Consider the following 27,338-nt stretch of genomic DNA (forward strand, 5'->3'; position numbering starts at 1 on the left):
TTCAGCAATGCACACGCGCTGCTCCAAAGAATACACCATGGTGAATCAATTAAAAGAAAAGGCATAGTAGCATCGAAAGTGAGCGAAGAGAATTCAGTGTAACCAGAGGCAGACTAGGATTCTCTCAAGAGTCCAATTTCGGCACAAAATCTTGGTTTATGATTTTTCTCATAAATGTATAGCCAATACATGTGTGTGCGTGTGTTGACAACATTTCGACCTTCTAGCATTGCCATATATGTCCCAAAAGTGGCACTTTTTCACTCAACCCATAAAATCGCCAATAAAAATCCATCAAATGTTGCACATGACCAATATTGGTCGCAAATGACAGATTGACATATGGCATCAGACATCTAATTATAACCTTCGATAATTTCTTACGTATTTTTCTCATTCAAAAGTGCATTTCTGGAAAAATTTTAATACTGCCTTCCACCAGTTATTAATTTATCTAAATTTTCTGTATGGAGAAAACTGATAATTTTAAGCATTGAAAAATATCTCAATGGATGAGACTTTATAATGCAGAATATCTCTTACGGTTTTCATGATATACATTTTCAAAGTTTGGGTTGTGCAACTTTTGAAACACACTGTATAAGAAGCTGAGCATCACGGTATTGAAAACATCGCTACATCATTCGAGAAAACAGGAAATGGAGTGTTGGTGGTCAAAGTGTAAGAAATTATTACTGAATGTTCACAACGTTGATTAAAAAAAAAATCATTTGCTAACTTACGCTGTACTGCAATTTGAACTTAGAATCATCAAAATTTCGTACATATTACAGCATAAGATCACAGTCGCCAGGCTGAAATTTTTAGTCGCCATGGCAACCTGGCGACCGGGATTTTTCGAGCCCTGATCATGTGCATGTCTAGCCTCTCAGGATGGGAATTTTTGAAGCATGTGCTTTTCAAACTTGCCGCAATGTACAAAAAAAAAAATCATAGCTCAGGAACAAATTGTCATAGAAATATGACATCAGTTTTGTTTTCTTTTGGAGAGCAGGGCTTTTAGTGGAGGTGAAATTTCTACACAGTACCTTCTGATAATGAAAGTTAATGGAAGAAGAAGAAAATTGGTGTTTTTAAAAATGGTGTTCAGCATGCCCCTGTGCCCACCACAATTGACCAAAGTGAATGCAACCATGCAAAGTTTCACTGAAAATAGGCAGATAATTCTTGTGGTAAAAAAAATAATAATGTATAAGAGTGGCACTTACAGAAAGAAATTCCAGAATTTCACTTCCAGCATTGGCCTTATGGATGCTGAACGGACCAAATTTGGAGGGAAGCATGACAAGAGACCACTCTTTGCAGATATGTAATGCCCATCCCCCAACTTATAAAAAAATGGAAATTACACAACTTTCCTAAGTCATAATTTTTTGGAATTTTTGAAAATTAGGCCTTTGCCCCTGGACTCCTAATTGTTGCGTGCTGTTAAAGTGTTCTTTTGTTCTCATTATTATGGACTCCACTTGATAATAATACAGGGTGTCTACTAAATGTCTGTTTTAAAATTCCAGGTTTTTTCCAGGTTTGTCCAGGTCTATTTATATTATTTTCCAGGTCTATATTTTTTTAAACAAAGAAAAGTTGTTATTGTTGATAACCCCTACCAGAAGGCCAGTTGAGAAACATTTGCAGTAACTAACGAAAGCAAGCCAAGTTCTCACTTTAACTGCCGTGTAATTCATAGCCCTTGGTAGTAGTACATTTTTTACATTTTGTTTTTACTACAAAAATTCTAAAAATTATTAATTTAAATTCTAAGCATATGTTAATTTATATAATTACATGTTACTGCATATTCTTCTTGGATGGGGAATGGCCAGTTACTTTATTTTTACAAAATTTACTCATACATACTTGGTCATACCCAGGACCAAGCTTTCACTGACTTTCTCAAAATTAACAAATAAATCCCTTGAATCGCAGCATTCCCCCAAAATTCAAGTGGAGGCAGTGACAGACTCTGCTCAGGTATGCCCGTGGTTGCCATCCACGTACTCACAAAACATAAGCCCCTAAGTGAAGTGGACATATGTAGTGAAAATGGTGAGAAAAATCCAAGTTTCTGGTTAAATTCCAGGCTTTTCCCAGGTAATCCAGGTACAAAAGCAGATTCCAGGCTAATTCCAGGTTTCCCAGGTCAGTAGACACCCTGTAATAGTAACAATGAATATATTGCTTTGTAATTCGAGTATGTCATACCATCATATGTATGTATACTAATGAACAAAAAAAACAACAACTGAAATATCATGTTTAGTTTTCAAGAAATGGCACATTAATTGCTGTCATGTGGTGCTGGGAAACCCTTTCCCAACGTTTTCTCCTCCAGCCGCTAAAGCTTAATTATTTTCTAAGACTACAAAACCCAGTTATACATACACTCTTTTATCATTAGGTGCAGCTATATGCTTCATTAATATTTCTTGCTGAATAACTTGTTCCTGCAATACTGTTTTTTGTGGTCTTCTATGTTGTAGTGGCTTCCTTTTGGTTTCAACTTCAACAGGCATATTCAAGTCAATTGTCTGAAAGCAAGATACAAAAGTTGACATTGATGTACACTTCTATTAATGGTCATTTTCAACTGTGAATACACAGAGATTATGGATTGATATAGGTGTGGTGTAACTTACAGCAAAATTAACAAAATAATTTACAACTAAGAAGTATTGTACATTTCAATTCAGATAATAGTCCAGGAACATCTGTAATCCCATGGGTTTTTGAATGAAGGGAATATCAACAAAATATCACAGGCAGTAATTTTTCTCCTTTATAAGTCAGAATGCCAAATAAAGTGTAAAATACACTTAGAATCCTTGCAGAAAAGAACACGAAATAGTTTTACTGGATATACCTCCATAACAGTGCAAGAAATGAAAAAAACTTGGATTTATGATGTCACACAGGCCATATGCCACAATTGCAAAACACTTGGTAGTACATGATTGTGTACCACACTAGCAAAGTATCGCCGGTAGCCATATATTCCCTTCATTCAAAAACCCACGGTCTATGAAATATTAACATATGCCCCTGGACTATAAACTGGCTCACTCATTTGAGTTAAACCTCGTTTGGTACAACTGGTCATATTTCCAGCACTAGCGATTGCTGGACAGTTTTTACGTCAATGAGAAACAAGAAACAAGTCATCTCTTAAGCAGCAAGAAAGAAATGGAAGCCAGAAGAGAGGAACTTACGCAGACATTGTTACTATGTAGTAGTGTTTTGTTTGGGTCTTGCTGAAAAAGCTTGTTTTGTAACCATGGTGCTTGTTTGTGTGGTGTCATACATGTATCTTAACCCTTCATTGGTATATTCCAATGCTATGTTTCAAGAAAGCACCTCTTCTCTCGTCTTCAGCTGAACAATTGTCTTTTTGCCAGTGGTGGGGTCCAAACCTATGACAGACATGTGATTTTACTACAATTCCAATGGGCAGTCTTGGTGAGTATTGCTTCACCAATTCCATCTAATTACTCCTTCCCACCTTCAAAATTTGCCAAAAGTGACAGAAAACTAACTAACTCTACAGCCTTCTTAAGCCCGAAGGTTTATGGCTGCAGCAACACAAGCCTTACATCTATCCCTATCCTGGGCAAGATCAATCCAATGTTGTCCATCTTTACCAATTTCCTTTAGGTCCATCTCAACGCTATCCCTCCATCTTTATCCTGGCCTTCATACTAGTCTCTTACCATCAGGTTTCCCAACAAGAATCTTATAGAATCTTCTTTCTTCTCCCATTCGTGCCACATGGCTTGCCCATCTTGATTTAATTATTCTAATATCATCTGGACATGAACACAAATTATGTAGTTCTAAATTATGTAACCTTCTCCACTCCCTTGTCTCCTCATCCCTTTAGTGAAAGAAAAGCAATGTGAAATAACAAATATACAAATACACCATCAATATGGTTCATTGCTTCAACAATATTTGCAAAAAAAATGAATTTCTGTAGTACATAATTCAAAATATCATATTTTTAAAAATTACATGTATATTTAAAATTTATCCTCACTATAATATCCATGATTTCTCGACAGCCTTTTAGGTGTCCTGGGCATGTGCCTCCTCTTCCCATTACTAGCTAAATCCCTTGCACGTGTTTGTTGATGTCAGAACTATAATAATTCTAAAACCTTGTTATCCATTGTTGTGTTGCATGGCAAGAGGAAAATTTTGTGCAAATTGAGAGATATGCTATATGGTTCTAAGAATGCAGAGCAATTTGCGATTGTAATGTTGTTACTGAGTCACTGTGTTCCTAAGAATCACAGCTGAAAATGGATGAGAAAATGCAGTGATATATTCTTGTATAAAGTATAAGTGCAGTTTCCAAAATTTATATTTACACTTTTTCTGTAATGCTGGACTTGGAAAAAAATAAATATTACATCATAGTTTGAGAAATAGGTAAACGCTTACTTTCTGCACTATAAGCACTGAAAATCTAACCTATATGTATGCAACCCAACACATCAAATGATCGCTTTGATTGGCATAACTTCCAGGGATGCATAGTAGGGTTGCTTTTTAAAGAGAGAGGACTTGAAAACAACCATTTGGTAGTCTTACCTGAGCAAAATCAAAAAGAATAGCGATACTTGCAATATTGCAAGAAGACAGCATATTTACACACTGACAATAAACGTGATCTGAAATTCAAGATGGTTCATTCTAAAATGTCTCTAGCATGTTTTGATCATCATGCAATATCAACAATCACAAGAGATACAACCATATTAATTGACATTGGTTCATGAAGTGTCTCATAAATCATACTTTATTCAGTTTCCTTATTTTGTGTTTTTGTTGCTAATTGCTATAATTGAATGAGAAAGATTGTTAAGCAAAAGGAAACAATTGAGTAAACGTCATAAATTGTCCATCATCTCTCATTCATTATACCAACTTCATAATCAACTCTGGAGTGCAAAAAGGCACCCAAATGTCAACCTTTAGTTCACACTGGAAATTACATTTCTGCAGCAGATGAGCGAGCCTTTCACACCCAGTGATGGATTAACGTGGGTGCTATTGATGCTGCAGCATTAGGCGCATTCCTGAAATAGGCCCAGATGAAAACAGACAAGAATTTTCCAAAAGCTGAACAGTTTTCTTTTACTATGTATATTAACCTGAAAATAAATCTTAGAATGAAATTTCGAGCCCCAATTTCAGATGCCTAGACACAGCGGTACTTATTATTCAGTTACTATTATTCTTTGTGCTGTGACATAACTATAATGTTGTTGTGTTTATTGTTCACTGAAGATTTCAAGTTAATGCTATCAATTTTATGTTAAACAGTTTACTTAGTAAAGCATCAGGCCCCATTTCATCTTAATCCAGCCCTGCTCACACCTGGATCAATTTTCCATGATAATCCTATTTTTCTCATTTTATGTCACTTTTCTGACTTTTCAGGCAAATCGCAACAATGAGGATGAGCGACACCATTGCTGAGACCAGGATTCATAACAGAAACCTTTGGTAGTAATATGCTTTGTCAATAACTAAAGACCAGGATTCGTAACAGGAACCTTTGGTAGTGATATGATTTGTCGATAACTAATTGTAGTCAGTCACTGAGACAGAACAACAATATTCCTCTGCTAGCTTTTGTGTTGTCCTGTGTTTCTTCATTGTATATTCCAAGCACCCTACACAGCTCAGCATTTGATATAAGTATGGATAACTTGGTTTTAGTTCTTAATAAAGAGTTGGTTCCTGTATTAGTTTTAATGTGTGAATTAATTAATGTTTGAATGAAGTTTTTCATTTCATTGCAGGAACCCTTACTGTTATTTTCTTTTCATTAAGGGGTTTGCCATCCTATTATGTGACAGATTTGATTAGCAATTGTACTAACACACCTAGGTATAATCTTCAAATAAATATATTGTTATAACATTACAGTCTGAGTGTTCAAAATGAGGGAATGAACTCTTTATATTTGCATTTGTTTGTTCGTCGAATAATCAAAATCTGTCACATGTACGTCTTGTGATTATTGTTATTCCATGACACTCAAAAAAATGATGGAGACATTTTAAAATGGATAGTCTTCAATTCCAGTTCACATTTACTGGAAATTCTTTATTTTTGTCAGTTTGTAAATATCACGAGTATCGTTATTCTTTTTCATTTTGCTACGGGTAAAATTTTCAAATTGTTGTTTTCAAATCCTCTCTTAAAAAGCAATGCTAGTGGCAACCCTGAAGATATGTCAGAATGATTATTTGATGTGCATACATACAGGTTAGATTTTCAGCACTTAGTGTTTAAACTCAAGCACTTTTGAGGTAATGTTTACAAGGGAAATTTACTATTTTTTATGATATCCACCTGCACCCAACCATTGTTGAAGTTGTTTTGGGTACTCTGAATATACATACATATATATAAAATATGGATACATTTTACTACCTGTATGTCTTTTTCTCCCTACATCAGATGATGTAACAACATTGTGTGAAATACAGGGTGTTTGTGACCATGTTACAAACTTTCAAGGCTGATGGAGGGGACAAACGCATCAATGTAAGATAAGGAACCCCGGTCCCGAAATGTCTCCAGAATTTATAAGGGTTCCAAAACCATTCTGACAAGAAGGGTATGCGACCTTGAGAAACTAGCAGATATGGTGTTTGTTTATGAACATAAGAGATAAGGAACTTCAGTCCAAAAATGCCCCTGTCAAGAATTATATATCAAAGCTGTTGTTGGAAGGTAGGTGGTTCTATGCAATCCCTTCTTCTTGTGGGATGCAAAAGTAGCACAGTGGCTCTGGTCCCACTTTACCTGTAGGTCCAGTCCCAAGTAGCTCATAGGCCTCCCCAGTGGTGCAGTGGTAGCATCATCACCTTGTAATCAAGGTGTCCCGGGTTCGTTTACGTTTTCTTCACATATAATCTAACGCACAATAAAAATTCTAAAATAGTTTTATGTTACACCAACTTCATATTCTTTTCTAATAATTATATTTGATCTGCTTTTAGAAGATATGTTGTGTGATATATTTCCACTGCCATTATGATCAAAACAAAAACAATCATATTTATAGTAGTAAAATTAACAATATTACATAAAAAAAAACTTACTGGTTGCAGTGGGTTGCAATAAATTGCTAATTCTTGAGTATCAGCTTGATTCTCAAACACATCCTTCACTGCACAAAGAGCCACATGTTCTTCGATACTGCTGCCACCAACCACAACCTTATTAGCATGTACATGCACCACGTGTTTACTGGCTGTATCAAGAAAACCCAAATTATAAATTATACATTTTCAGTGTCATTTCCTTAAATACACTCTGTCCTTAAAATCTCTGGAGCAAGCGAATGAAAATATTCCTCTGTGCAAGTAGTGACTAGAGAGGGCTCAACCCATGAACACACGAGGGAAAGTGAGTGCATAGAGGGGAAAACGTGGCTGCAGCTACCAGCCATTTACAGCAGCACGCACAACTTTGCTCTGTCCACTCACTTTCCTCCCTTCTCTACAGATATGTTGCAGCCTTGCTCAACAGATTTCCGAGACGGGGTGTAGGTATTATTCCGGTTTCATATTCCATTTCTTCTTTATTATTTAACCTCAAAATAGTTCATTTAACATAATACTAAACTTAACATAAAATATAATCAAATTACATTGTTGGGAATAGTATTTACTGGTACATCATGAAGAAAAAAATAGTTTAAATATTTACAGAGGATCAGGCTGCACAGTCTAGTGATTAAGTTGGTATGGTACAGAAATACCAGGGGTCCTTATTGAAATCCTTAGTAAAGTCTTGATGCCTGTGTTTGTATCATCATTCATATATCTCTCTCTCATAAGTTCATCATCTATTCTTGTTGGTGTGATTAAGGCAAAAAGTAACATAAAAGACATATAAAGTGAAATATATTATTAGTTCTCAATCCCCCCCCCCCCCACACACACACACACACACAGAGAGAGAGAGAAACTCCCTGATGGAGGCACATTTGACAGTGATTTGTATCCCACTTTAAAATAGATCCAGTCCAGATTAGTCTAAGCATAAAGTGCACTTCAAACGAACTTTGACGGTGGAACCTAAATTTCACATTCCTCCTTTATACATTTTACCTTCCCAATCCCAATAAAGTAATATGTTATATAATTTTACACTTTTCTGCATTATATGTTTTTTTAGTCACAGTTTGCTGAAAACCATACATTTGAGGTGCCAATCTGGTAGCACACTCTCTCTCTCTTTCTCATTCAATTAAAGATTCCTGTATCATTACTGATACTTTGCATCAATTTAAAGTTGTTTGAAATCATTACAAATGTAAAAATATAAATAAAAGTGGTATCCTAATTATACTTAAGTGGCCGCGGTGGCTCAGTCGGTAACGCATCTGACTACCATGCTAAAGGACCCGGGTTCGATCCCCGGCCGGTTCAAATCCAGGAACTTTTCTAACGATGGAAGCGGCCCCGGCGCCCACCCAGCGTCGAATAACATGGGTACCTGGGGGAAACCCTGGGGGGTAAAGGCGGTCAGGGGCGTGATGCTGATCACATCACCCCCACTCACGACCGGATCAAGAAAGTGTGGGGCGTTACCCCCACACCCCCTATACACCTTCATGGCGTGGTGCTATGCACAGGGGAGCCCTTTACCTTTTTTTTTATCCTAATTATACTTTCTATGCCTAAATAACTTATAATGTCGGGCTTACAACATTGGAGTTTTTTAACCTTTTGCTGATGGCCAGTTTCGAATGAAACCACCCAAATTATGGCATTTTTGACAGCTAGTTTCATTCAAAACCACCTCCACGTGAAAATTGATTGATTGATTTAGTTTATTTTACTTCGCGTTTTGTGGCTCTTGGCTTATTTGAGAAGATGGGGATGAGTGATGAAATGATGAAATTGATGAATGGACATTCACAAACAACCAAGCACGACCGGGATTCGAACCCAGGACCCTTGGCATCGCAGCATGATGTGCTAACCACGCGACCACAGGGTCCGGCTCCACGTGAAAACTAAAGATGGTAATTGTTCTGTTTTTTTTGTTCATTAGTATACACATGAATGTATGGCATACTCGAATTACAAAACAATATATTCATTGTTACTACTGAAATTTCAGAAATTGTTTCTGTAATCTGGCAACACTGCTGCTTGTATACATTGTTATTATTTTGTTCACAAGAAGTATCAGCCTTTTTTCAACTAAACTTTGCATGACTGTAAGAGTGTATCACTGCTACATACTACACTTTTCCTTCACTTCGGTCTATTGTGCTGGCCACAGGAGCATACTACACGGTGGAGGCTCATAGTGGTTCAGATCCCACTTTAAACTGTAGGTCCAGTCCAAATTAGCCTATCTGTGCACAAAGTGGACTTAAAACACAAAATCAATCAATCACAGGAGCGTGCTGAATGCCAATTCTTTTCAAAAATTCCAATTTTCTTCTTCTTCCTTTAACATTAATTATGGGAGGCACAATGTATAAATTTCACCTCTGCTAAAAGCCCGGTCATTCTGAAAGGAAAAAAATCATCTCTTTACGACAATTAGTTCTCGGGCTACAATATTTTTTGAACATTGCAGGAAGTTTGAAAAGCGCACACTTGAAAAGTTTCTGCCCACAGAGGCTCCCGTCTTTTAAAGGTTAACAGATTGCTTTATTGGTACTCAGAAGGAAAAGCTTATAAAGTGGGAGATAATGTGGAATTCAGGAGGTAAAAAAAAGTTTCGTAGATAAGTGAATACTTTCTTTCAGTATACTAGTATTAACAAAAACTAGGTTCCATTGTATTCCACTGTAGCTACACCAAGAATGAGATACAGATCCCAAACTCTGTCTAGTATATATATTCTGAGAGAATTATAATTTGACTTCAGTCACCCATGGTATCTTTCCCAACCACTCTCTCTCTCTCATGTGATCTACCGGGTGTTCCGTTCAAATCTCCCTAATTTCAATTAATCGTAGAAAAGGAAGTATGAATGATAGAGCAATAAAATTTCAGAGAATTGAAGAAAATCTCATAAATTTTATTTTCCACACACTAATACACCTCCACATGTGCCCCATTGGTAGCACGAACAATATCCAGTCTGTATTCAACATCTTGCCATGTTTTCTCCAACATGTTGCCTGTTACTGTTGCAATCTTATCACGTATGCGGGTTCGTAACTCTGGGATGTTATTCACTGGAGTCGCAAACACACAATCCTTGACGTAACCCCAGAGGACGAAGTCCAGCGGAGTGAGGTCAGGTGAACGTGGCAACCACCGTATCAGTACATTGCATCCAATCCAGCGATTAGGAAATGTCTAATTGAGGGACCTCCGAACATCCAGATTCCAGTGTGGGGGAGCCCCATCTTGTTGGAAGATGATGTCCGGTTGTAGAGCAACTACCTGGTGGTACACAGGGCCTGTTACTGTATCTTCATTGAAAACAAATGGACTGATGATCCTGTCCTTCATTAGACCACACCAAACATTCAATTTTGGGCTATCACGGACATGTTCTCTGTACACATATGGGTTTTCAGATCCCCAGATACGTACGTTATGCCGGTTGACAATCCCAGACACGTGAAACATTGCTTCGTCTGAAAAAAAGGACGTTGTCAAGGAAGTGAGGATTCATGTCGATATGCTGCAGCATTTCCGTACCAAATTCTTTGCCACACGACTTATCATCTGGCTTCAATTGTTGCACAATCTACACTTTATACAGATACAACCGATGCCGCTTGTGCAGAACTCGATGCATTGTTGTTGGAGGCACACTGAATAGCCTAGATGCCTGACAGATGGATTTACTCGGGCTTCTCTGAAACCCCGCTCGAATTTCTTCCACCTTTTCCTCAGACACACGACGGCGAGCTCCACCAGATTGTTTTAGGACACTGTCGGTTGTTAGAAACTTACTAAACCACAGCCTAATTGATTTAGCATCAGGTGCAACTCCTCCGTACACTCATCTGAAATTTTGTTGCGTTGCAATCACAGATTTTGTCTCAGAATACCACACCTCTGCCTGCGCGCATTGTTGAACAGTTACCATTTTTATTTATGCGACCATGGTGCTGCGTAGTGAGCAAACTGACAACTTCAAGTTATGAAAACAAAACTTGAAGATCTGGCCTTTCATTTGGTGCTACAGTTATTTCACAATTCATCGTACTTCATTCACAGTTATTAATTGAAATTAGAGATTTGAACGGAACACTCGAAGCCAAAAATATGTTTGATAGTTGCAGCTGTGTAGTAAAGAAGCAGCAGAAGTAGTCATCATGTGGTTGTATTATCTGAAGGAGAATTCCCAATGAGAGACTTTTTGTACAGCCAAAAGTTTTAAGATATCCATGCATAGTAATCTATGGTTATACCATATCATACCTCCACAGATTTCTACCAACTCAGCTATAAGCCAGCTCTGGTTTCGCCTGATTTCTCACTCTTGCTGTTTTGACTATGGAATTGTCTCTGTCAGTGTTACTGCAATGGGAACTGTTGCTTTTGAAACACTGTAGACATCGACTGTGTGTAGTTTCACCCAGTGTAGAGTTGGTTGGCAGACCCAGATGTACAACATAAAAATATCAGCAAAAGATGCAGGCTCAACCAGGACTCAAACCCTGGTGTCTGGTGCACCATGCCATTGCTCTAGCAACTAGAGTTACAAAAAAACCAGCTTTCTTGAATTTTTTTTTTCTTTCGATTTTGACTTTTTTGCATAGTGCGGTTGCCAAGAGGCTGCTTCTCCAAGTTACTAATTTGTTTTTGCTGTATATGCCTACCCAATGCCATAGTGGTAGCACTGTTGTCTTGTAATCAAGGAGTGCCAGGTTTGATCCTTGGTGGAGACATATTGCATAGTGGCTCGAATTTGAATTTAAAATTTTGGGTGCATCAGCACTAAGGTTATTTTGCACCCGTCACGCTATACGGGGTCCAGCCCCTTACCATAACTGAAATAGCATAACTGTAATGCCGTGTTGTAACTAAAATCTTAAAATTTTCTGACCGGTTAAAAGCTGAGGCTGCAAAGAAGCACTCAGCACATACAGCGACAAAACACAGGACAACACACAGAATTATACAGGCCATAGTGCCAGTTGCCAGAGCCTCGTTCGTCTGCAAAATGTAGTCCAGGGTGTACTATGTGGAAGTGAGGTTGACTTTTGGGCACCTTAACAGAAGGTTGTCCCTTACACCCCGCATAGTGGCTCGAATTCCATCATAAAAGAATAGGTCCAGTCCAAATAGCCTATCTGAGCATACAATGAACTTAAAACAAACTTTCGCATGTTTGTGCCATTTGCTGTGATAAAAAGTAAGCAAAAGTTAATATTAAACTATTAGATTTTTCAGGAGAATTAAAAACCTTACTATTAATAATATGTATGCAGAAGCACATCAATTACTTGAATGCATATATACCCCATTGCTTGCTTGCCCACCCGAAAAAAAAACATCCATTCAAAAAAGCTGGCTTTTTTGCAACTACTGCTTATGTTTAGCAATGTAAAAAGTTGTATTTTAAATTTAGATATCAGTACTTTTTTACACTACAGATAAATGAAAACTGTTAACAATAATAAAAATGCAGCTATGTATTTTCATTGATTTGAAACTTTTAGGGGAAAAACGCTGAAAAGAAAAAAGCCATGGGAAAATACTCTGTTCTTTTCCCCAAAAAGCTGTTTTATTCACTTCCAACTCTAATATCAAACTGAGCTATTGACTTGGTTTGGACTGATTTCTCACTCTTGCTGCTTTACATCCGTGGAATTCTCTGGAATAACACTGACAGGAGAGAATTACACACACATAAAGGAGCAGAAAGTGAGGCAATACCAGGGCTGGCTCGGTAGATCAGTTGGTTGAGCATGGTATTCCAGAGACCTGGGCTTGAGTCCTGATCAAGCCTTCATTTTTAACTGAAATTCCTACATAATACACCTCCTGTGAAAGATATCACAGATTTGCCTTAAAATATTGATATATTTTCACATGAGATAATCAGAATATACAAATAGGTATAATTTAATCCTGTGTATGCCAAAGAGTAAGGAAATTTACATCTCTATGCTGGGAAAAACCGTGCACAGTTGACATCAAAAGTGTTTCAGAAGCAACAGATCCCATTGCAATTCCACACAGGCAAAACAGCAAAAGCGAAAAATCAAGTGAAACCTGGGCTGGCTCAGTTGGTAGAGCAATGGCACAGTATGCCTGGGTTTGAGTCCTGGTCAAGCCTTAATTTTTCACTGAAATTTCAATGTAGTACATCTTCTGGGTCTCCAAAACAGTAAGGTTATCACAGATATGCCTTAAAATATTGATAATGAGATAATCACAATATTCAAATAGGCATAATTTAATCACAGAATCTGCTTTTGCCTCACGAGATTGTTGCAAAAACTACAATAATTGCACATTTTGTGTAATTCTCAGGATATATGGAGTCTGTAATGATGCTAGTCTCTATTTGCAAACTCTGTAGGCTATTCAGACTAGAAAATTATTGATTGATAATGGCAATTAAATTTAAACCAATGTTTTCCAATATTAATAAATTGATGTGAATACCCCCACCCCTCACACACATATGCATCCAAACAGCATAAATTAAGGGAACTAGAATGAAGTTCTGATGTTTTACTTACTCAACACAGATTCTACGGATGTATGTTCTGCATTATCGGTTGTAATTTCATCATACTCAATGGAATCTGAAGGATCAGCAAATATGTTTTGCTCATCTAATAGTGGAACATCTTCTAATTCTGGAAAAAATTCTTTCACATATTTCTTAGTATCTTGATCAATTTTGACATTTACAGAAACTTTGACATTGTAGCTATGTATGTCCAGTTCATTAAATTCTTTAGTTTCACTAAGCACAGTCAAGGCATCAGTTCTATTGGTATGTTGTTTTATTTCCTTTTCAATATTTTCATTTCTCTTCAAAATTTCTTCAGTGAGGCATGCATCACCAATTCTCAAACTGAACATATTTTTCAGTCCAAATATTTCACCTTTGTATGTAGGATCACCAGCAACACCACAGAAGTACCTTTTTGCACTTTTATCACTCAGAGCAACAGTGTTCAGTTGAAGTTTATATAATTGTCTAAGGTACATATTTTCTTCAATTGTGCCAGATGAAATTAATTGATAAACATGTACGTCACGACTCTGGCCAATTCTGTATGCTCTGAAAAAAATCACAGTCAATTAGATTTACAGTTACATAATAATCAGTTTCACAGGGCTGTTCACAAACCACTTACTTTATTACATTATGATTAGGCAACACAGATGTGCTACATAGAAATAGAAGTGAAAAGTGAAAGTTCAATCCATGTTCATGCACTGATCGAGCCTGCATCTTTTGATTAAATGGACTTAATTTATCCTCTGCATCGCATTAATCTCTCTACATTCAATGCAATGTACTCTACTCAAATGCATTGTAATCATGAATATACAAAATGTTCTGCTATGTAATATCAGGTACTAACTACTCGTAGCACTCAGTCAATATTGGTGTATGGGAGTATATTTCATTTTTGATGGAATCACGAAATGTGAAATAACATGCTGTAATGTTATTTTTTCAGGTGTGAGGTGTTTTGTCACGAAATGTGAAATAAACTGCAAAATGAGAAAAAAACCTCTTAAACGTAAAATTTAGAGTTTATTTACCAACAAGACACTATCTGAAGTCTGAATGATCCTGCAGGGAATTACAGTTCACAGAAAAATTTATTAATTCTACTTTAATATTCGAGATGCAAAAATGGACTCCTTTACACAGAAATACACTTTATACTCTGATAACTACATAAATGTAATACATAGAAGTGAATCTCTATTTTGTGTAATAAGTGTAGTGCTTAACCTTTACTCTGCCGAGGGGGTTGTTAGAAAGTATTTCGAAAGTCCCGATTTCGCCAAGGACTTTGGCGCAAATTTTAAATTTGTACACTTATTTGACAACTTTCAATGAAAAAAATCATAAAAATGGGGAGTTTATTTCACATATTCGATAATGTAATGCACCCAAAAACATGAAATGACTTTCATTCAGTTGAGAAACGACCATTCTTTAAAAATAAGGCTAAAGTTTGGGTCCTCTTCTCAAACAGCAGGGGAAGAGGGGGCAAACTCCCCATATTTACGATTTTTTCATTAAAAGTTGGGGGAAGTGGCACACCCAACCCCTCTTATTCACTTTGGCATTTTGATTTCTGCACGGTTACATGCCCTGATGTTTTAGCTGCAAAACAAAAGTTACCCGAAGTAGATTGTGGATTCTGAAAATAACATCCACTAAGGTTTTTTTTTTTTTTTTTTTTTTTTTTTAAGAAAAGCTGTTTGGTACAGTAAGTGAAGTTGATGTGTTTCTTTTAATAATATATGCAGAGGTGAAATACTAGGAATACTTGTATTTTTAACTTATCTTCACTGACGTATTTCCTTTCTTGGCAATGAACGTGTGCTTTCAAATGCAGCATGGGTTTTACAGCGCATTTTAAAATCGAAACATTTCCACAACCGAGTTCCCTTTTTTTTCCCCCATAATCTTGTGTAGTAGTAGTTGTATGTTTGTTTTTTTCTTGTGTAGTGGTTGTTATGTGTTTGTGTGTCTTGTCCAGTAGTTGTGCTGTGTAGTGTGTGAGTTTGTCTTGTGTAGTAGCTGTGGTGTCTAGTGTGTTTGTGTTTGTCTTGTGTAGTAGTTGTGGTGTTTGTGTTTATATTGTGTTATAGTTGTGATATGTTTGTGTTTATCTTATGTAGTAGTTATGCTGTCTAATGTATTTCTGTCTGTCTTGTGTAGTATCGGTAATGTGTATGTATGTATCTTGCGTTGTAGTTGTACTGTCTAGTATGTTTGTGTAGTAGTTGTGCTGTCTAGTATGTTTGTTTTGTCTTGCGTAGTAGTTATGCTGTCTAATTTGTTTGTGTTTGTCTTGTGTAGTAGTTGTGGTGTGTAGTTTGTTTATGTTTATATTGTATAGTAGTTGTGGTGTGTTTGTGTTTATATTGTGTTATAGTTGTGATGTGTTTGTGTGTGTCTTGTGTAGTAGTTGTGCTGTCTAATGTGTTTGTGTTCATCTTGTGTAGTAATTGTGCTGTCTAATGTGTTTGTGTTTGTCTTGTGTAGTAGTTCCTCCATTCATATTGGGGGCTAGGCGTACAGCTGAAAACTCTGCACTGTAAAAAAAACAATGTCAAGAAACAGCAATATAAGGCCATGGATGTTCCCAAGGTAAAATATTCTGGAGGTAAAATAGTCCCCCGTTCGGATCTCCGGGTGGGGACTACTTTGGGAGGTCCCTGGACTAAGGATAAGATCTACGTTAGGAATAAGGATATTAAATTAGGCACCTGGAATGTTCTGAGCCTTTACCGACCTGGGGCATTTCAGTGTACAGTTAATGAGATAGTTAAGTATAAATTAGATGTAGTAGCTGTCCAGAAAGTTAGGTGGCCAGGAGAAGGGAATTGTAAAACTAAAAATTATACTTTTTTCTATGGTGGTACTGAAAATCATAATTTTGGAACAGGCTTTTTCATAAATAATAGAATTATCTCGGCTCTTAAAACAGTAGAATTTATTAATGATAGGATATCATATGCAGTTTTACAGGGTAGGTGGTGTAAAATTATTTTAATAAACATACATGCACCAACGGAAGATAAAGATGATAAAACTAAAGATGATTTTTATGCAGAGTTAGAACAGGTCTTTCATAAATTTTCTCAGTATGATATGAAAATTCTCTTAGGTGACTGTAATGCACAGATTGGCAAAGAAGAGACATTTAAACCCACGACTGGTAAAGAAAGTCTTCATGAATTAAGTAATGATAATGGTATAAGATTGATTACTTTTGCAACTTCAAAGAATTTAATTGTGAAAAGTACCACTTTTAAACACAAAGATATCCATAAATATACCTGGTCTTCTCCAGATGGTAAAACTCATAATCAGATAGATCATATTCTCATTGATAAGAGAAGGCATACTAGTATAACTGACGTTCGTACGCATAGAGGTGCTGACTGTGCCAGTGACCATTATTTAGTAATTGCTAAATTAAGAGAAAGACTCTCAGTGATAAATCATAAGCAACAAAATCTAAAAGTTATAAAATTTGATACAGGAAAGTTTACTGATGAAAGAATTAAGAAAGATTACCAAATTAAACTGTCAAATAGATTTGATGTTTTGCAGGATTTAAATGATGATGAAAATATAAATGAAACAGATGTAAATAAGAATTGGGAGCACATACGTAATGCAATAGAATAGCAGCTAAAGAAAGTATAGGATACCATAAACCGAGAAAAAGTAAGCCATGGTTTGATAATGAATGTCATAATCTAATAGAAATAAGAAATCAGGCTACACTTAGGTGGTTAAATAACTCTGATTATACAAATCTAAATAATTATAATAGAGTAAAGCGAGAAGTTAACCGCACGTTTAGAAGTAAAAAAAGAGATTACTTGAAAAGCAAAATTAACGAAATTGAAACAAACAGCAAAAACAAAAATATCAGAGATTTATATAAAGGTGTAAATGAGTTTAGAAAGGGGTGGCAACCTAAAGTAAACTTGATAAAAGATAAAGACAGTGATTTTCTAGCTGACCCAAGCGATATTCTAAATAGATGGAAGAACTACTTTAATGACCTTTTAAATGTCCATGTAGGAGATAAATCAGAAGTAAATGAAGTACACACAGCAGAACCTTTAGTTCCAGAACCTAACTTGACTGAAGTTAAAGATGCTATTAAAAGGCTAAAGAATAACAAAGCACCTGGCATTGATTTAATACCAGCTGAGTTAATTAAATATGGTGGAAATTCATTAATATGTCAAATTCATAAATTAACTTGTTTAATATGGAATAAAGAAGAAATCCCTCAACAGTGGAAAGAATCCATAATTGTTCCTGTGTTTAAAAAAGGTGATAAAATGAACTGCAATAATTACCGTGGAATTTCTCTACTCTCAACAACATATAAAATATTATCTAACATTCTTTTAACAAGACTAACCCCATATGCTAATGAAATTATAGGTGATTATCAATGTGGATTGAAACGTAACAGATCAACTACAGATCAAATTTTTCACATCAGACAGACACTTGAAAAAAAGTGGGAATATAATCAAAATGTCCATCAGCTATTCATTGATTTCAAAAAAAGCATATGATTCGGTCAAAAGAGATAAATTATATAATATATTAGTAGAGTTTGGAATACCTAAGAAGCTTGTTAATATGATAAAAATATGCACCAGTGAAACAGAAAGTAAAATTCGTGTGGGTATTAATGTGTCTGACAAATTTACAATTCATCATGGGTTAAAACAAGGAGATGCATTATCTCCATTGCTCTTTAATTTTGCCTTAGAATATGCTGTTAGGAAGGTAAAAGAAACTAACGAAGGACTAAAATTAAATGGTGTGACTCAGTTGTTAGCATATGCAGATGATGTAGACTTACTGGGGGGATGATGTGAATACAATAAAGAATAATGCTAAAATATTTTTCAAAACTGCTAAAGAGATAGGTTTGGAAGTTAACAAAGATAAAACTAAATATATGCTTACAGGCCAAAACCAAGTGTTAGGTAATAATCAAAATCTAATTATTGATAACAACTCGTTTGAACCAGTTTCCAAATTCAAATACTTAGGAGTAATATTAACAAATGAAAATTATATTAAAGAGGAAATAAAAAGTAGGCTTAATTCAGGAAATGCATGCTACTTCTCTCTTCATAAACTTTTGTCTTCTCGTTTAATATCTAAGAAACTAAAAGTTAAAATATACAAAACAGTAATTTTGCCTGTAGTATTATATGGATGTGAAACTTGGTCCCTTACATTGAAAGAGGAACATAAATTGAGAGTATTTGAAAATAAGATCCTTAGGAAAATCTTTGGACCTAAAAGGGATGAGGAGACAGGTGAGTGGAGAAGGTTACATAATTTAGAACTACATCATTTGTATTCATGTCCAGATATTATTAGAATAATTAAATCAAGAAGACTTAGGTGGGCAGGTCATGTGGCACGAATGGGAGAGGAAAGAGGAGTTTACAGGATTCTTGTTGGGAAACCTGATGGTAAGAGACCTGTAGGAAGGCCAAGACGAAGATGGAGGGACAACATTGAGATGGACCTAAGGGAAATCGGTAGGGATGGAAAAGAGTATATAGAACTTGCTCAAGAGAGGGAAAGATGGAAGGCCTGTGTTGCTGCAGCCATGAACCTTTGGGTTTAAGAAGGCTAGGGAGTTAGTTAGTTAGTTATTTAGATTGATCAAATAGTCTACCAGTTATAACATTTTTTGTCAAATAAGTGTACGAATTTAAAATTCGCGCCAACTTCCATACATAACTTTGGACTTGGGCGAGGGGGAGGGGGGTGCTTCCTCATGATGTGCCAAACACTTTAAGCGTTTCCGACTGAACAGAAAACTATCAAGCTAATAAAAAAAAACAGGAATTTTGTAATCAGCTGCATGGTCGAAATATCAACCAAAATACGAGTAGCACCTTATATTCGGTGGTCGATATATCGACCAAAATACGTTTAAAGGTTAAAATCAAATTTAGGGTTATATTTGCCATTTTAACACAAATGAAATTTTATGTACCTTTTTGATACTGAACCATGCCCAGATTTTGTTCACCATAAATATGTATCTCTGTCGATGTGTCATTATCATGCAATATCAGTTCCACAGAGCTGAGTAATGGCTCTAATATATTCACCAATATCCCATAATACCATACTGGAGTTCATTCATTTTAAGGTGTATTGCATAATTTTGATTGATTACACAGAAAAAAACTGCAATAATCACAAACAGGAACCTAATATTATTATAGAGTATAACTGTGGTTCTTTGCTACGATCAAGTTGAAATGTCATTTTTATGTTCTACCATTTACTATACCTATTTATAATTTGAAATTACTGCAAATGTCCAGTTATTAGGAATGAAAGGAATTTGTAACAAGGTTATTAATGGGTACAATGTGGTTCAGGCTAGTGTTATACACATCAGCATATACACTGAGTGCTCACTGAATTGCAACCATCCCTCCAAACAACAAGGAACGGCCCAGCAGCAGCTCTGATCACATGACCACCCCAACTGGAAGTATAGTGGTTAATGTATACACACAATGCTACATGTTAGTCGAGCAGGATACATTAAAATAGGAGGTGGTGAGGATTTAACATTGTTCCAAAAGGGCATGATTGTGGGTGCCCGAGCATCAGGTGCATCAATGGGTGTGACACTGGTTGTATGAACCCATTCCAGTGTAGTGAAGGTGTACAGAGAGTGGCAAGAAAATGGGGCAACGGCAGCTGTACACACCATCAGCATCCGGGAATTATGGGACCAATACAACAGTGGATGCACAACACCCATTCCCCATGCAACTGTTCAGTGCACACTGGCACACATGAAGTTCCACAGTAGACGACCCACTCATCACCCACTCCTCATGAAGCATCACCGCCGACTTCATCTCGTTTGGGCCTACAAGCATGTATGCTGATTGGACTGTGGATGATTGGAAAAGGGTGTGTTGGTCCGATAAATCATAGTTTTTGCTACACCACTGTGACGGGCATGTGTGTGTGTGTGTGGCACCAACAGCATGAGGCTATAGATCCTTCCTGCATGGTGAGTGCTGTACAGGCAGGTGGGGACAGCTGTATGGTGTGGGGTTGGTTCTGTTGGCATGGACTGGGACGATTGGTGTATATGGACTGCCGTGTGACATCCGTTGTATATCAGGAGATGTTAGGGGACCACTTACACCCCACAATGCAACACTTCTAGCCACATGGGGATGGCATTTTCCAGGACAACAATGCACAGTGCCACCGAGGTGGGACTGTACTTGCTTGGCTGGAGGAACATTCCACAGAGATGCAGCATATGAATTGACCCTCTAACTCCCCTGATCTTAATCCTTTACAGCATCTGTGGGATGTTATGGAACAATCTCTTCAAACCATGCATAGTGCACCAACGTTAGTTGGCTCGTTATGGGATGCCATCAGGAATATATGGTGTCAGATCCAAAAGGAAACATCAGCACCTCGTGGAATCCATGCCAGATCATGTCTAGGTCATCCACTGAGCCAAAGGTGGACCAACAAAGTATTAGATAGGTGGTCGCAATTCAGTGAGCACTCTGTGCATAAGCAAGGCAATAGGTCATATTAATAAAAGTGAATAGATGCTCAAGGTGTGAGCATGTACTGAATTTTCACATGAATAAAGTCTTTCTCTATCTCACAGTTTTCCAACTTCATGATTTCACAAAGATATAGCAACATTTCTTATTACCTGGTGGCATACAAATATATGCGGTCACTTGCATGCACATGTGACGGACATGAAGTGGACACTTCTACAACAGAGAAAAGGCACATGTCATCCCCTATTACAACAAAACAAAGTCAGGGACTGATACAATAGACCAAATGACCCATTGTTGCAGGACAATCAAATGACAAAATGATGGCTTATGGTATTCTTTTACAGCATGGTTGATGTAAGTGCACTGATCCCTTATATTTTCTGGTTACCATTGCAAACAGAAGACAAATAAGAGTATGTAATGCCACCCACGAAGAGCACAATGCAGGATCTGTCAATGAAAGTAGAACTGCAAGGCAAGAACTGATGTAAACTACATGTATATTTTGAACACAGCAAGGGTGCATCTTATTGTAATTTTGATTTCTTGTACTAAAATATGTTTTAATAAAGTGAAAGAAAGTGAATGCTGTCAGTTTCATTGTTCCACTGGACAAAGAAAGCATTTTCATAGATAAATGAGAAAAATAATTCACATGGGTAGACTGGATCCTACTTGTACTAAAAGGTACACAAATTTAACCCGAGTTCCAGAGTTAAACAACAGAAAGGCAAAATGAAAATATGATAAACAGAGCCACATATTTATGGTGAATAAAAGATCAAGATTTCAGTACAAAAATTGGGCACATTTTGGGATAAAAAGCAGTGCATAAAATGGCATTGGTGTTAAAATGGTGAATATAACCTTAAATTTGATTTTAAAAACTACACTTGTTACACAAAATAAAGTTTCCTTTCTAATAGTACATTTATGTAGTTATCAGAGTATAGAGTTTATTCCTGTGTAAAGGAGTCCATTTTTGCATCTCAAATATTTACAGCAGAATTAAACAATTTTCCATGATTCATGATTCAGGACATTCAAACTTCAGGAAGTGTTGCGTGGGTAAATAAATGTTATATTTCATGTTTAAAAGTTTATTTCACATTTTGCAGTTCATTTCGCATTATTTTGTGACAAATATAGTAGAAAAATACACTTCACACCTTTCAAAAACATGAGAAATGTGTGTTATTTCACATTTCATGTTTCCATCAAAAATCAGTGTTTGGAAGTAACTAGTTACAAGTAATTCAGTTACGGGTAATAGTTGCTTTATTTAAGAACTAGTTACTTTTAAAATCAAGTAGCTATAACTGTAACAAAGTTACCTTTTTTCAGCAGAAGTAACATTTTGAGTTACTTTTACAACACTTAAATTGCTATGTAAATGTCGTAAGGTGATTTAGGGCTTAAAGTGAGCCAGAACTCAGTTTCTGCTGTGACATTGAACAACCATTCTATTTATTTAATACACCATACAAAAGTTTATCTTTTGTTACATTAATTCTTGCAAACAATAGATAAAGAGGAAGTTCTTGTACTAAATTTCTCCTATTAGTGGACGCTCAGTAGGCACCAGGTGCCAGGCATTTCAGGGTGACAGGTTTATGCTATGTTTCATCTTCAATTTAGTAGTCCTCAATGCCCAAGGCTATATACCTTCGAAGAAGGGTGGATTTCCCAGAAGCAGAAAGATAAGTTTCTAGGAGGAGAATTCTTTCGAATTGCTGCCAGTTTGCCATTGTCAGTTGTGTGCTGTAAAGTGTCTTTGGAACAGATTAAATATATACGGTTGCTTGTTTCTGTAGTTTGTTCATCTGTGGCCTTATAATTTCCACCCTTGTGTAATATAGCAGCATCCGATAGTTTTCTTTGCTAGAATACTGGATTAAAAGGAACATAACTGCAATATTTAAGTTAATACGAAAGAACTTGAAGGTACTGGTACTGCAAACGAAACTGAAGAACACGATAGCGAGCAAGTGCCCAGAAGAATGGTAAACAAAGTAATTGTTTCTACATGATTTAATTTATCTCAGCTCCTGATAATTAAACATTAAAAATGGAAGTACAATAGTGACAGATGTTGTGTTGATATGTTTACTTTGGATGCAATAGAAACAACAATCATGATAAACACCACTGTTACAGACACAACAGTGAATTACAACACTCAAATGGCAAACAAACGACCCACGAAGACCCTAGCCATCATTCTCACTTCTTTATGTAATCGTCTCAGGGAGAACTGAAGGGGTAAATTTAAAATATCACTCTCACCTTCATTAATAATGCATAATTATAGGTTAATATATTATCATTTTCTGGTTCATAAGCACATGAACAGATACAACAAATTTATTTATTTCTGTCACACTCTTTATACTTATCAAATCCCCCTTGTGAGAATGTAATTTTATAATGTGCAAGTTCTTGAAAACTTACTTTATAAAACAGTAAACATGTAGCTTCCTTTGTTGCAGCAACATAGCCTTTGTTCATTTTTTTCTTTCTGGACCAACAATGGTAAAAAAAAAGAATGAACTAAAAAGAAATATTAAACCAAATAGTCTTTCTTCTCATGATACATATAGGGCATGGAAAACTGATAAATTCATACTTAAATGCGATTGTCCAAGACTTTTGTGGTGGGGAGGATGGAGAGAGAGAGAGAGTCTTCTCAATATCAATGCATTCTATATGAGTGAGCACATAAACACACACTATATTGCACATACAGTAGAACTCTCTAACTTAGTAAGTAGATAATTTTTTGAAACACATACATAACACTGGTCTGCATGGGTAAAATTGTTTTTCAAATTTTGGGTGTTTTATATGTATTTGAACTCCTTGATTCGGAAAATGACAGTTGTTTTCCCGTCACGTAAGATTTTCTAACAATTCAATATTTATAAACTTAGAAGTTCAGACGTTGGTTGCTAGATGTCTCAGCTTACATTGATAGCAATTTTTACAAGACCCTGAAGATAGTTTAAAAAAATCTTTCACAAATGAATCTGCTAAAAGCAGTATTATATTACTTGTTTATTTGTCATAATAGCAACGCTCTAGTGAACAATCTTATTGTAGTTAATTTAGAAAACTTTCATTTCCAGTTTTCGTTCATAAAAGCCCGTAATGTAGTAGTGCCATATGACGAACAACAAAGCATTTCGTGGGTGTCGTAACAGTCCAGATGTGTTTTGCTACATTTGTGGTGAATTTGTTCCTAAGAGACAAAGACAGAACATTACAGATTTTGTAAAGAAAGCTTATTACGCATACTTTCATATCAAACTTGGCGATCAAGATAAATCATGGGCTCCGCATAAAGTATGCCGCTCCTTTGTGGAATCTCTACGAAACTGGACTAAGAAGAAATTAGAAGCTATGCCTTTTGGAGCTCCTATGGTATGGAGAGAACCTAAAAATCATAGTGACGATTGCTACTTCTGTTCGTGTGAAGATATAGGACATAGTGCTAAAAGTAAGAAGCAAATATTTTATCAAATATTCCGTCAGCCATCAGACCTGTGTTGCAGACCTGTTTCTTCAGTGTGGTGCTAGTGATTCTAGTTAAAAAAGTGACAATATAGATGTAAGTGAAAAGGAAGATGACATTAATGAACCCCCGAGTGGCTCTTGTGACCCAAAACGTTTCACACAAGGCGAACTAAATGATTTAGTTCGAGATTTGAGCTAACTAAGGGGTCTGCCAAATTACTTGGTTCTAGGCTGCAGGAAAGAACCTTCCGGCCTCTGGCACAATGTTTGCCTGGTACATACATCGCGAAAAACAGTTTGTGTCTTACTTTTTGGAAGAAGAATCCCTTGTCTATTGTTGTAATGTATCTGGTTTAATGAATGAGTTTTGTTTTCCTTACGTATCAACTGATTGGAGACTATTCATCAACTCATTGAAAACAAGTTTAAAATGTGTTTTGTTGCACAATGAAAATAAGATTCCATCTGTTCCTATTACACATTCTGTGTCACTAAAAGAAACTTACGAAAATTTGAAAATGATTCTGGTTAAAATTAAATATTTGGAACATGGATGGGTAGTGTGTGGTGATCTGAAGATTTTGGGCACCTTACTTGGACAACAATCTAGATATACCAAAATGTCATGTTTTATGTGTGAGTGGGACAGTAGAGCAAGAAATGAACATTGGATAAGAAGACGGTGGCTACTACGTCAGTCCTGGAATCCAGGATCACTAAATATCGCACACGAAAGTTTAATAAATCATGAAAAGGTTATACTTCCCCCTCTTCACATTAAATTAGGGTTATGAAACAGTTTGTAAAGGCACTTGACAAGGAGGGACAATGTTTCAAATTTATTTGCAGTACATTCCCGTTGCTAACATATGGGAAGATAAAGGAAGGTGTTTTTGTAGGACCCCAAATCAGAAAGCTAATAAAGGATGGAGACTTCGAAGCAACAATGACTCAAGCTGAGAAAGAAGCTTTGATAACATTTAGGAGTGTGGTAGAAAATTTTGTGGGAAACAAAAAGAGCACAGACTATGAAGAAATTGTTGAAAATAAAAATTTCATAACCTCGGTTGTAACATGAACTTAAATTACACTTTTTACATTCGCACCTTGATTACTTTCCAGAGAAACTAGGACAAGTGAGTGAGGAGCAAGGAGAAAGGTTCCACCAAGATATTAAAGAGATGGAACAAAGATACCAGGGATGTGGGAGTGTAAATATGATAGCAGATTACAGTTGGACATTAAACAGAGAAATGTTAGATGAAGAGCACAAGAAACCTACCAAAGCTTACAGAATGAAGTGCATGAAAAAAAACTAGATACATGAAACAAATAATAAAATTTTATTTTCTTTCATTTGACTATGCACTTCTAGTGTTTTTAAAGGTTTATTTTGTGTTTGCATATGAAAATAAATATTAATATTTAGTTTAGTAAGCTTTTTTTCTTCAAAAAATCTGATAATGGGTCATATACAGGGTGTCCCACGAATGGGGCAACTGGGAATTAAGAGTGGCGTTACTTTGTAACCGAAACCTGTACATACATAAGTCATACACCAAATGTTAGCCCTGTCCAAGTAGATATTTTTAAACATAGAAACAACAAACGGGGTGCAGTGTTGTTCATGCACTGTTGCCAAATGTAAGTAAAAGTGTAAATTTATTTTTCCACAAAGCATGGAAAATTGCATGTCAAACATTCGTATGGAAATTTGGACGTCAATTTCCACCTTGGGTAGGTGGACTATTTCGCCATCTATAGTTCAGAGAAGAAAACCGATTGTTTTAGTGTATAGCCAATCCTGAAATGCCTCGCGAAGGCGTACCGGTCCAAATGGGTTTTTTAAAAAAAATTATGAGGTACAGTGGCAACACTGTTGATGTTTGAAGGCAACAAAAGGTGTGTTTAGTGATGGTCTATGACATGGAAATACTGGAAACAGGAAAAAGAGAAAATGAAAATTATGGTGAAAAAAGTGTTACTTACCTACCCCTGGCAACCATGCAATGCGCGTAACAGGTAGTGTAGCTTTACAAAAGATGTTGAAAATGACAACCATTTTCCCTGAGGCATTCATCAACACGTTTTATCATGTTGGAAGCAACTTTATGCAAGGTTGATTGGTTTATATTGTTAATGGTTGTGCAAATGTTTATTTTTAGATCATCAAGTGTTCTTGGGTTATTAATGTAAACTGTTTGTTTCAAATAACCCCACAGAAAAAAATCTGGAGACGTCAGATCCGGGGAGCGACTGGGCCATAAGTTTTTGCTTATAATGTGATCGCCAAAAAACTCTGCCAACATGTCTAAAGTTTCATTAGACGTGTGACATGTTGCGGAGTCTTGTTGAAACCAACAATCACGTTCCAACAGAGAAATAAACTGTGTGATAAGGTCACGATAAACTATTCTGTCAACTCTTGTGTTGAAAAAGAATGGACCAATTATTTTTCTCCGCGAAATCGCGCACCACGCACCGATCTTTTGTGGATGAAGTGATTGTTCATGTAACAAA

The 27,338-nt window shown here is 36.3% G+C and overlaps 1 protein-coding gene across 2 annotated transcripts in view; it reads right to left on the reverse strand.

The window, feature by feature from the left end:
* The window catches only part of LOC145984103 (DNA excision repair protein ERCC-6-like 2), a 206,071-nt gene that overhangs the window by 22,123 nt on the left and 156,610 nt on the right, over window positions 1–27,338 (reverse strand). For both annotated transcript variants that reach the window (XM_083117522.1, XM_083117521.1), the window contains exons 12-14: window positions 13,718–14,268; window positions 7,137–7,288; window positions 2,404–2,549 (exon numbers count right to left, since the gene is read on the reverse strand). In XM_083117522.1, the coding sequence (XP_082973648.1) occupies window positions 2,404–2,549; window positions 7,137–7,288; window positions 13,718–14,268 (849 nt within the window). The remainder of the gene's footprint in view (window positions 1–2,403; window positions 2,550–7,136; window positions 7,289–13,717; window positions 14,269–27,338) is intronic.

Source organism: Lepisma saccharinum, chromosome 2 (assembly GCF_977018435.1).
Source record: "Lepisma saccharinum chromosome 2, izLepSacc3.1, whole genome shotgun sequence".
Taxonomy (NCBI): Eukaryota; Metazoa; Arthropoda; class Insecta; order Zygentoma; family Lepismatidae; genus Lepisma; species Lepisma saccharinum.